The following is a 12,377-nucleotide window of genomic DNA, read 5'->3' on the forward strand; positions in this document are numbered from 1 at the left end:
TCTAAAGATGCGAAGATCAATTGAAGGGGAAGCTAAGCGAACAAGAATCATTCAAAACCGAACGCCTGAGTAAAACAGCACTCTACTTTGACTACTACAACTTAGATGGACAATAAGCAGCAGTAACAAGCAGCAGTTTCACACGATGACCAACGTTATTATTAGAAGAGCTGCATCCCAGTAGACTGGGACCAAGGCCTTTTGACTGAATGCCAATATTCAATAAGGCTACGAATTCTAAAGGTTTTTTTGGTTTTGAAGCATGACGTCCCTGACCCACACGCTTACCATTCCTCTTTCCAGCAGTGAGGAGGGTGGCTGGATCCGGTGACACACCGTGTGCAGTGACGGTACGTACCGATATACTGTACTGCTCCTGAAACACACACACACACACACACACACACGCACACACGGACACACATACACACGCACACATGCACACCCAGACATACATGCACTTATACACACCATAATTATACTGTCAGGTTTACATGGGTTTACAGACAAAATAATATTATGCATGTGCATGTGCTCAACTGGCACATTATCCACATACGTACTTCACCCACCAATCACGGCTATAGTTCATGACAGTATGCCTAATGTCCAAACCAGTACATTCTATACACGCTATAAACACACCGAGTAGACATGATAGAAACACCTGTCTAAGACGACCACTCAATGGACTGGTAAAACGTGGTCACCTTGGCCAGGTGGTCAGGTGGTCACCTTGGCCAGGTGGACAGGTGGTCCTCTCATGCAGGTGTACTGTAGTAACGTGGGGGTTCATGTGTGCTTGTCACAGTAGCTGGTGCTGAAGGAGACGTGTCAAACAGGATAACCTAACATGAGAGCAGACTGTCTAGTTAAAGATACGCACTGCCAAGATGTCCCCACAACGTGTATTGTACTATTTAGCAATGGTCAGTGCTCACAACTCACAGCTCACTACTCGCCATTACCCAATGCTGTAGATAGCAAGCTGTTTCGGCCATATACTCACCATTATCTACTCACTATTCACCACCATTGCCTACTGTATCCCGTGTTCAATAGTTTGAGGGAAAGGCGTGGACGGGAAAAATCTAAAGAAAAAATTGACTGTCACCACCAGGACTCGAACCGTGGATGGGTCCTTGCTTATTGCTTATGGCCAGCAATGCTCTACCACTAAGCTATGATGTAGTCATCATCCCAGTACTACTTACCTCATCCAAGCATAATCCTTGTATAGTGCTAGTGGTTTGGTTAGCTCTTGTAGTCTCATAGATATGCCCATCCACAAGTACATGATACCCTGTCACAGCAGCTGTAGCGGAGTGCTCTGGTGAGTTCAGAGCCATAGCTGCTGGCGGTGTCCACTGTATAACAACACAGGAATCCTCCGCCATCTGTCTCTGTACAGTCAGACGAGTTGGTGCTTGGATGTTGTAGTCTATGTCACTCGTGTCTTCCTTGTCATCTTCATCATCACTACAATCATTGTCGTCGTCGTCGTCGTTGCTGTCGTCATCCCTACTGATCGTCATGGTTTCACCATCATCTGCCTCACCATCACCAGCTGGAGCATCTTCAGTGATGACTAGCTCCACAAAGTTGCTTGGCACAAGACCACGGCTGCCATCCAGCAATTCACCGTGATAGAAGCCATCCTCATCTACATCACCTCGTACATAAATGTAATCACCTACACAGGACAGAATCAGCAACAAGCACGCAAACACACACACACACACACACACACACACACACACACACGTACACATGTGCACACATACACATACGCATACATACATACATGCATTCGTGTGCACACACACACACACATACCAATAGAGAGCCGGCAGAGAGAGACAACTATCAGCTATATATCTCCTTCAGATACCTATAACCTGGCTCAAAGATATAAAGGCAAATAGGAAACAGGATTCTAGCCAAGAAAAATCGGGTGGGGGGGGGGGGCTTGGGGAAACAAACTGTTCACTTTTTTTCATGTTGCAGCATTGCTTTGTCACACAAAATGCAACGTATGGGTGCTCTGAGCACCCGGCACGATCGATTTGTGGCTGCATTTTCATTGTATGAACTGAAAAACACAAAAATAAAAAAACGAGTAGGGCGGTGAGGTATCAGAGTAGTAGTAGTAGAAATAGTAGTAGTACAATATTTATTATTTTACTTAGTGGGTATACCCAACAGGCCTGTGGCCTTCTTACAGGGTGCCCAAGGAAAAATTGTGAGCGGCTAGCGCGAAAAGCAGGCAAGGTACGCTGGGATCGTATGATAGTGGGTAGTGCATTAAAGCCGTCAGCACCAAGAAATGAGAGACTGTAGAGGCCTGGCCGGGACATGAATGGGGGGGGGGGAGGAGAGAAAGAGACTACTGAATGTTTGGCCTCTGGTTTGGAAGATAGTGTGGGAGCATCATTTCGGGTCGTGAAGATTTGGGAGATGAGGGGACTGCCAAGGGACCTGATGCACCGAAAAGTAAAAATGAATATCTTAAGAGTGAGGCGTAGGCTGAGTGGGTGGAGGTTGTGACAACGCAAAATGGGCTCAACGTCAGCACGGGGAGGGTAAGGAAATACAATACGAACGGCTCGGCGGCTCAGTCCTCGAAGCTTATCGTATTCTGCAGCATGTAATGAATGAACATATGGTGCGCTGGCGTACTCGAATTTGCTCTGTATAACTCCGAGATAGAAAGCTCGGCGAGCCTTACTGTCCAGGTTGTCTCTGCCTTGCCTAAAAGCACCTCGCTTCTTATTAATGTCATCACGGAGGTGGGAGATACGGGGTCGGAAGGTCACCAGAAGGCCACGACCATCAAAGTAGAGGGGGGGGGGCATCAGAGTAGGGGACGCCATCACAGTAGGGGGGGGGTCAGAGCAGGGGACGCCATCAGAGTAGGGGTGGGGGCATCAGAGTAGGGGGCATCAGAGTAGGGGGCATCAGAGTAGGGGGCATCAGAGTAGGATACACCATTAGAGAAAAGGGGGGGGGGGTCAGAGTAGGGGGCGCCATCAGAGTAAGAGGAGGGGGGGGGTCAGAGTAGGGGACGCCATCGGAGTAGGGGGGGGGGGCATCAGAGTAGGGGGCATCAGAGTAGGGGACACCATCAGAGTAGAGGGGGCATCAGAGAGTAGAGGGGGCATCAGAGTAGGGGGATCAGAGTAGGGGGGGGGGGGGCATCAGAGTAGGGGATGCCATCAGAGTAGCACCCTCCCTCCCCCCCCCCTTGGCTGAACCCTGCTTCCGACTTCTGTCAGACCATGTTATAGTGACAAAATTGGAGTGATTATTTTCATCTTCCTTTGTTCCACTGGAAGAAAGGAACCGAGCAAAATCCGATCTCAGTTTTCTTTTCTGCATCCATTTTTAAAGTAAGCTTTAATACATGAATGTATACATGCATGTGCACATACGTTTGTACTAACAGAGACACACAGTAGGGTTAATGACTTGAGTACAAACAGAGACACACAGTAGGGTTAATGACTTGAGTACAAACAGAGACACACAGTAGGGTTAATGACTTGAGTACAAACAGAGACACACAGTAGGGTTAATGACTTGAGTACTAACAGAGATACACAGTAGGGTTAATGACTTGAGAGTACTAACCTTTAGAGAAACTGAGTTCTTCGTCAGGATTGTTGGGTGAGTACTCGTGAGAATCGTAATCATATTTAGCTATGACCACAGTTAGCGGAACAGATGAGTCTTCATCTGCCTGTCCTGTGCCGGTTTGTTCCGTTGCTGTTGCTGGTGCTGGTGCTGCTTGTCCTTGCTCTGCCCACGCTTCCACTCTTTGATTTGAAGGTTGAGAAGTCGACAGAGGCTTACCGGCAGGCTCTGTGATAACAGTGTATGTAGACATACACATTGGGAACACATGTAGGAAATACAACAGAGCAAAAACGGTTCTTCTCTCACCCTGAATTTGGTGTTCAGAAAGACTTACCACACCTGAAGGCACATACATGTATATATGAGGACTCAGTAGAAGGTTTATGCACTATATGATGTCCAGCACCCTATATAGGATTCATAGGTCCAAGATCCCCTGCACGCAGTTCAGGAAGTCCATTGCTGTACTGTAGTTGAGCTGCATGTGCTGCGCCAGACAGACAGACAGACAGACAGACAGGCAGACAGACAGACAGACAGACAGAAACACGTGCATACACAGTACTGGCAATGCGGCACAGCACATCTTACCGGCAGTGCTATCTGTGACCAGACTAAGCTCCTCCAGTACTTGCTGGGCCGAAGTACGATGTGCAGATAGTGAGAGCTGCTGGAGCTCTTCTTGTTCATCATCCTCCTCATAGTCACTACCACTGTCACTAACGCTACTGCCGCTGCCGCTGCTGTCGACAACTGACACATTCTCACTACTCCGTCCACTTTCGTCATCATCGTCATCCAAACTCGTCTCATCATCCTCTGCACTGTCACCATCACTGGCATCACTTTCATTACCATACTCATCTTTCTCTCGCTCCTTGAAATCAGATCCAGTGTGACCCTCCACACTAGCAGATACAGGACGATCCCTCGCATCAACAGCAGCATCATCAGCATCATCAGGGCCGAAGTCAGCAGAACTGTTATCGGCTAGCTTATCTACATCCTCTGTGTGAATAGTGATCTGAGGTGTTTGCAAGACTGCTGCTGCTGCTGCTGCTGCATGGCTGGCCTGAGCAACAAAACGTGAGAAAGAAACACACAAACCGGGTATAGGTACAGGTGAGCCATTGTTCAGTTTTTTTTCCTGTACAGAAAAGAAATGCTAGAGACGTCTTGCTTCAATGAGCTCAACATAATTATGCTCATCTCCTCTCTGCATCGTCTTAGCTATTCACTGACATGCCGACAACGGTAAGCAACGAGCCACTCTCAGGTTCTGTCCCCCCGGTAACTGTTGACTAGAGATCATCAAAGCCAAAACATGTGCTTACCTCATTGCGTACAATTGCATCTGTATTTCCATGGCCTTGATCATCAACAGCACCAGCACTATGAACACTATCAATACTGCTCACATCAGCATTCTCTTCTTCCTCAGAACCCTTGACAGACCGTGGATGAACCCTACCGCTGTCACGATTGCCTTCACTGTCAGCGCTATCTTGCTTGGATTTCTGGGACGGTGTGCTACTTAAACCACGCACAACGTCACCAAACTCGCGCACAAAACCTTCATCATCACTGGAATCAGCCGAGTCGTCATCATCAGTATGTGTAGCTCCGCCCGCAGCAAAGACTTGCGACAGAGATATGTTATCACCGTCTTTGTCGCCAGCATCGCTAGCGTCACTGGCATCACTATCACCACTATCACTGCTACCATCGCTATCATAGGCACTCTTGTCACTGTCATTGTCACTAGTTATAGGTGACCGGCGGTGATCATCACTGCCATCATCACTATCACTAGCCTCACTAGCCTCACTGTCTTCCTGCATTGCAACGTCACTGGCTGTAGCAGTAGACACTGGCTCAGCTTCTTGTAGCTCCTCTTCCAATGTGAACTCTCGGCTAGTGTTATCCTCACTTGCATACGCACTTGGACCAGGCGACTGATCAACGTGAGCATGCAGGCCATGCGAACGTCCCTGCTGATCACGCTGTAAGCCTCCTGACACCAACGTGTCATGGAGACTTCCCGACCCTGGACGCTGATGCTGTGACTTTGTTGCTTTAGTGGCTGCTGCTCCTGTTGGTTTACTGTTGAGCTGCTTGTGTTGAACGACCGGTGATGGTGGGTTGCTGAGTTCCTCCGCTTGGTCCAGCTTGCTCTGAAAGTGACTTACAACAAGCTTCAGTTTGTCTACTTGCTCCATGAGAGCCATGCACTGAAGCTCTTTCTCAGCACACTCCTCTTGGAGACTAACAATCTTTGCCTGTACAGAAGAACATGGAAATACCATGTACACACGCCCATGCACGCACACACGCACGTACACATACATGTACATACTCGTGCCCACACGCGTGCATGCACACGCACATGCACGTCCACGCACGCACATGCACGTCCACGCACGCACATGCACGTCCACGCACGCACATGCACAACACAATCCAGACACAGCACAGTCACCATTGTATGCCGGGTTGCCGGGTTGCCGGGTTGCGGATTCCCCGCCAAGCACATAGAGAATAGTTTCTTCCTTTTCCGTTTCTTTTTCAAAGTCTTCAGTCGGCTGAACAAAACATCACTGCGCTGTTTGTTGCATGCCAACTTGGTCTTGAGGCTGAGGAAGCTAGGGAACGATCAATCATTCACACTTACTGGGCGTCTGTCAAGGAACACGCCGCTTACAGCTTTCTCCGGGGTGTTATCAGAAGCGCATAGCGTAACCCAGAGATACGAGACTAGATGTAGAGGTGCAATGCAGCAATGGATATTATAGTCCTAAAAGCTGGCTGACTGTACCTCACCAAACTACATGCTGAGCTGACAAGTCACTGAGCTGCTGTGCTGAAAGACAGCAGCCATGCGTGGCAGACATACGGCTAACCAACCTACCATGAGTTCTGCAGGTTCTTTGGAAGGTGAGAGCATGGAATTTCCTGATGTACTTCTCGCATCAAACGATGACGACTATACATCACAAGAACAACAGATGCAAACACAGGGATATGACCAACATAAGATACTAGCTGAGAACAAAGACAATACAAGAACATTGATAAGAATGTCAGTTATTCAGACAGTACTGGCAACAGAAAACAACATGTGTACAACAATATGAGCACGCAGTCACGATGGCGTTGCGTAATGGCCTAAACACTACACGCTCCCTATACAATTCATCAACCACAGAGTTTCACATCCCACGGCTTGCTTCAATTGGTTACAGTACTGCCAGGCGCCGAAGACCGGAGCGTCAAAGAACGACCAGCCTAGAAATTCACTAAGCACAGCATACCAATGCATGAACTGTAATTCAACTGTGCGTAGACTGTAATACATGTACATAAAACAAGAACGGTCTCGGCTAGGACCGGGCTGAGGCTGTACCATGGGAACGGTCTAGGCTAGGACCGGGCTGAGGCTGTACCATGGGAACGGTCTAGGCTAGGACCGGGCTGAGGCTGTACCATGGGAACGGTCTAGGCTAGGACCGGGCACTGGCTGTACCATGGGAACGGTCTAGGCTAGGACCGGGCTGAGGCTGTACCATGGGAACGGTCTAGGCTAGGACCGGGCACTGGCTGTACCATGGGAACGGTCTAGGCTAGGACCGGGCTGAGGCTGTACCATGGGAACGGTCTAGGCTAGGACCGGGCACTGGCTGTACCATGGGAACGGTCTAGGCTAGGAGGCTGAGGCTGTACCATGGGAACGGTTTAGGCTAGGAGGCTGAGGCTGTACCATGGGAACGGTCTAGGCTAGGAGGCTGAGGCTGTACCATGATATTCCTACTGTACATGTTGTGTTTTCAATAGCCCAGTACACAGTACAGCTGAAGACACTAGCATATCCTGTGTACTGTAAACCCTAGCTATCTAACCCTGCAGTATACCCTAGCTACCTAACCCTGCCTATGGAAGCTATCCGTATCACGATAGTAGCACTGCGTCAGCAAGCCTACAGTAGAGACTATCATGATACCTTTCATTACAGCATGATCCCGATACTCTATCTCACCACTTTGTCATGTCATTGCACAATCTCACCACGTCACATCATTGTACAATCTCACTTCGTCACACCAAAACCTCACCTTGCTGCATCATCTCATTGCATCACCCTAATGCCTCACTACATCATCTCACTGCATAATCACTGATCATATCACACAAAGCTATTACACTGCAGCAGTGCACAGTAAGGACATACGTACCATGTCAATACCAGTGCTACTTTCAACTTGCACAGCAGTACTGGGTTTGTTGGCAGCGGCCTGGGATTTCAAACTGCTGATCTCCATCTTGGTTGCAGCTAACTCACTGCGCAGTTTCGTGAACTCTTCGTCTCCAAGACCACCACTTTGATCCTATAGGATGAGCACCATAATTATAATAGTGAGGAACAAGAGAGACAAAGAGGCAGATATACCTAACATGTAGATCAACACAAACAGTGAGATATAGATGCATGCGACAACAGTAGGACTAGGAGATAAGGTGAAGGGAGGCATTGCAAAGCAGGGTGACAAGAGACATGGTGAAGAGAGGCAATGTGAAGGGAGACAGTATGTAGAGAGGCAGTATGTAGAGAGGCAGTGTGAAGGGAGCCAGTGTGAAGATGGACAGTGTGAAGATGGACAGTGTGAAGATGGACAGTGTGAAGATGGACAGTGTGAAGATGGACAGTGTGAAGATGGACAGTGTGAAGAAGGACAGTGTGAAGAGGGACAGTGTGAAGATGGACAGTGTGAAGATGGACAGTGTGAAGATGGACAGTGTGAAGAGGGACAGTGTGAAGATGGACAGTGTGAAGAGGGACAGTGTGAAGAGGGACAGTGTGAAGATGGACAGTGTGAAGATGGACAGTGTGAAGAGGGACAGTGTGAAGAGGGACAGTGTGAAGATGGACAGTGTGAAGATGGACAGTGTGAAGAAGGACAGTGTGAAGAGGGACAGTGTGAAGATGGACAGTGTGAAGATGGACAGTGTGAAGAGGGACAGTGTGAAGAGGGACAGTGTGAAGATGGACAGTGTGAAGATGGACAGTGTGAAGAAGGACAGTGTGAAGAGGGACAGTGTGAAGATGGACAGTGTGAAGATGGACAGTGTGAAGAGGGACAGTGTGAAGAGGGACAGTGTGAAGATGGACAGTGTGAAGATGGACAGTGTGAAGAAGGACAGTGTGAAGAGGGACAGTGTGAAGATGGACAGTGTGAAGATGGACAGTGTGAAGAAGGACAGTGTGAAGAGGGACAGTGTGAAGATGGACAGTGTGAAGATGGACAGTGTGAAGAGGGACAGTGTGAAGAGGGACAGTGTGAAGAGGGACAGTGTGAAGATGGACAGTGTGAAGATGGACAGTGTGAAGAAGGACAGTGTGAAGAGGGACAGTGTGAAGATGGACAGTGTGAAGATGGACAGTGTGAAGAGGGACAGTGTGAAGAGGGACAGTGTGAAGATGGACAGTGTGAAGATGGACAGTGTGAAGATGGACAGTGTGAAGAAGGACAGTGTGAAGAGGGACAGTGTGAAGATGGACAGTGTGAAGATGGACAGTGTGAAGAGGGACAGTGTGAAGAGGGACAGTGTGAAGAGGGACAGTGTGAAGAGGGACTGTGTGAAGAGGGACAGTGTGAAGAGGGACAGTGTGAACAAATGCAGTGTGACGAGGGATAATGTGAAGACAATAAGTTCACACATTTGAAGAACTAATAACCTGTGCCAGGCCACATACACTACTGTTTTCATCTTCGCAAAGACTACACGTACATGTACAAGTACTAGGGCTGAAAGTTGGCACTGAGATTCCGAGTTCGAGTACTCTGATTTTCTCCGATCGAATATTCGAGTATTCGAGTAATCTTCATCTCCTAAAAATTGCACACCAAGGGGCTTAAAATCACATGATGCAACCCTGATCGAACAGAGTAGTAGTCATTTTTCTCGGGTATATTGGTTGGTGGGTCATTTGGGCTCTCTCCACTCGTGAACAAATGTTCACCACACAGTCTGCTCATCAATATCTGCTGACTGCTGCTCTGAAACTGCAGATTTCTGTGGTAAATGCATGTACCAAGTATGAACGAGTACTCTGATTTCTTCCGAGTACGATTATTTTTGAAAAAAACGAGCGAGTACTCGAGTATTTGGTATAATTGTTTCAGCCCTAACAAGTACTGATTTGATAAATGGCACGTGTGTCAAAGACCAGCTCATCTGACTGTCTTAGCAGAGGTGGCATTCAAATTACATGTGACAGAGATGTGTGCATGGTAATCGACCTCCCCCAGCAATTCTCTTTCATCAGGAAAGGGCATGTTAACTGTGTTCCCGCACAGGAATAACGAAATGGTATTTATATGTGGAAGCCCCGTGTATATACTTGCGCACGTGCATCAGAAGTAAATGTTTGCACGCTTGCCTGCCCCCCCCCCCCCCAACTGAGACGGCAGTCTAATATTGGGCTAGTTTGTGCATGTGATATTATTATCTGACCTGCTGCTGCAGTAGTTGTTGAAGGGATGTAACCTGTCCCTTCAAAGCAGTGCATTCCACTGCCGTTCGGTCAGCTTCTTGCCGGGCACCTGACAGCTCATCTTGCAACTGATTATTGTCTGCACATAGCTGCAAGAACAATGATCCAAAGACAACATGTAAACAACACATTCATAAATTAATCCTTATCTCTACCCCATACATCAGCCCCATACCCTTACCCATCCCATACATGTCATCAGCCAGCACCCTACCCCTACTTCCCCCCCCCCCCCCCTCTATACATCAGCTCCTACCCCTACCCCTACCCCCCCCCCCCCATACATCAGCTCAGCCTGCCCCTACCCTTGCCCCTGCCCCTACCCCTATCCTATACATCAGCTCTGATCTCTACCCCTACCCCTCCTCCCCCCCCCCCACACCATCAGCTAAGTTTAGGCACATGTCGGCTGATTATCATCTAATTTTGGCCTAACCGTGGCCTGTAACAATATTGAGTTCTCACAGCGGATGCCCTCAGCGAGGGTCTATAGGCTACTAAGGGCCAGTACAAGCCTTTGTCCTAGCCAAACTGTGTAGTAACAACACGGGAAACACGGTTTGACAGGTCAATGAGAGATCAATACCAAACCACTCATTGTTATTTGTTCCACAACCTGCAAGCGCATAGGATGCCAAATTCGACAAAATTAAGGTCCCCGTTGGCGAGATTTTCCATCTTGCGCAGCATTATAACATTAGAGGAGGTTCACATAGTAACAGTTAAGTTGGTCTGACTGTATACTGCTTCAAAATTCTGAGGGACGCCTCACGCAGCTTCATTTTACATGATTCATTGATAGGCAACTTGCCTGGCTACACTCAAACAAGCACTGCAGTTCACACATCATCAAGTCAGTATTTCAAAGTTTTGGTGTACATGACTATCCTGACTGTACACAAGTTGCCTACGAAGGAATCATGAAGGCATACTGAGGTAGAGACAATACCAGAATGTTATTGTTCGTCTGGGCAGGGTGTGTGTATGTGTGTGTGCGTGTGGGGGGGGGGGGGGGTAAGACTACAGTATCTGCAACACAATAGTAGTGTAGATTACCTGATCATACTCCTCTAGCTTTGTGCTCATACTCTGCAGCTCCGACTTCAAGTCTTGCACTGCTGATTGTTCACATGCACGTAGTTCGGACTAGTTAACGTGAGAGGGCAGATGAAACGATGAAAGCATAAACACATGCACACACATACACATAATTATATTCAAACACATATATACACACACACATACATGCATGAGTGTGTGCGCCCACATACATGCACACGCACATACATACACACATGCAAGTACACACGCACATAAGTACACAGGTATGCACATGCACACACATGCACGTACATGCACACACATGCACACAGACATACATTATTGACTCCATTGAAATATGCACCCAAACTCATACAACTGCCCACTACAGTTACCGGCCAGCAAAAGATTATTTTTGCAAAGAACAGTTCAGAAGTCCCCTTCACCACCCCTCACCACCCTTCACCACCCTCACCACCCTTCACCACCCTACACCACCCTACACCACCCTTCACCACCCTTCACCACCCCTCACCACCCTTCACCACCCTTCACCACCCTTCACCACCCTACACCACCCTACACCACCCTTCACCACCCTTCACCACCCCTCACCACCCTTCACCACCCTCACCACCCTTCACCACCCTTCACCACCCCTCACCACCCTTCACCACCCTTCACCACCCTACACCACCCTACACCACCCTTCACCACCCTTCACCACCCCTCACCACCCCTCACCACCCTACACCACCCTTCACCACCCTCACCACCCTTCACCACCCTTCACCACCCTACACCACCCTTCACCACCCTTCACCACCCCTCACCACCCTACACCACCCTTCACCACCCTACACCACCCGTCACCACCCTTCACCACCCCTCACCACCCCTCACCACCCTTCACCACCCTACACCACCCTTCACCACCCCTCACCACCCTACACTACCCTTCACCACCCTTCACCACCCTTCACCACCCTTCACCACCCTTCACCACCCTTCACCACCATTCACCACCATTCACCACCTGAGTCACAAAGTACCGTATTTTCCAGAGTATAAGCCGCACTTTGAACACTCAAAATTCACCCCAAAAAGAGGGTGCGGCTTATACAGTCGTCCCTCTCTAATCCGGCACTTG

At 48.7% G+C, this 12,377-nt stretch overlaps 1 protein-coding gene across 1 annotated transcript in view; it reads right to left on the minus strand.

Annotated features, from left to right (window-relative positions):
- Positions 1-12,377, minus strand: part of LOC135821001 (uncharacterized) — a 41,774-nt gene that overhangs the window by 18,762 nt on the left and 10,635 nt on the right. Inside the window, exons 8-16 of the mRNA XM_065334055.1 lie at positions 11,243-11,332; positions 10,147-10,275; positions 7,866-8,018; positions 6,545-6,619; positions 4,971-5,915; positions 4,228-4,708; positions 3,631-3,861; positions 1,215-1,693; positions 289-376 (exon numbers count right to left, since the gene is read on the minus strand). Coding sequence (XP_065190127.1) covers positions 289-376; positions 1,215-1,693; positions 3,631-3,861; positions 4,228-4,708; positions 4,971-5,915; positions 6,545-6,619; positions 7,866-8,018; positions 10,147-10,275; positions 11,243-11,332 — 2,671 coding nt within the window. The remainder of the gene's footprint in view (positions 1-288; positions 377-1,214; positions 1,694-3,630; positions 3,862-4,227; positions 4,709-4,970; positions 5,916-6,544; positions 6,620-7,865; positions 8,019-10,146; positions 10,276-11,242; positions 11,333-12,377) is intronic.

This window comes from Sycon ciliatum, chromosome 7 (assembly GCF_964019385.1).
Source record: "Sycon ciliatum chromosome 7, ocSycCili1.1, whole genome shotgun sequence".
In the NCBI taxonomy this organism is placed as follows: Eukaryota; Metazoa; Porifera; class Calcarea; order Leucosolenida; family Sycettidae; genus Sycon; species Sycon ciliatum.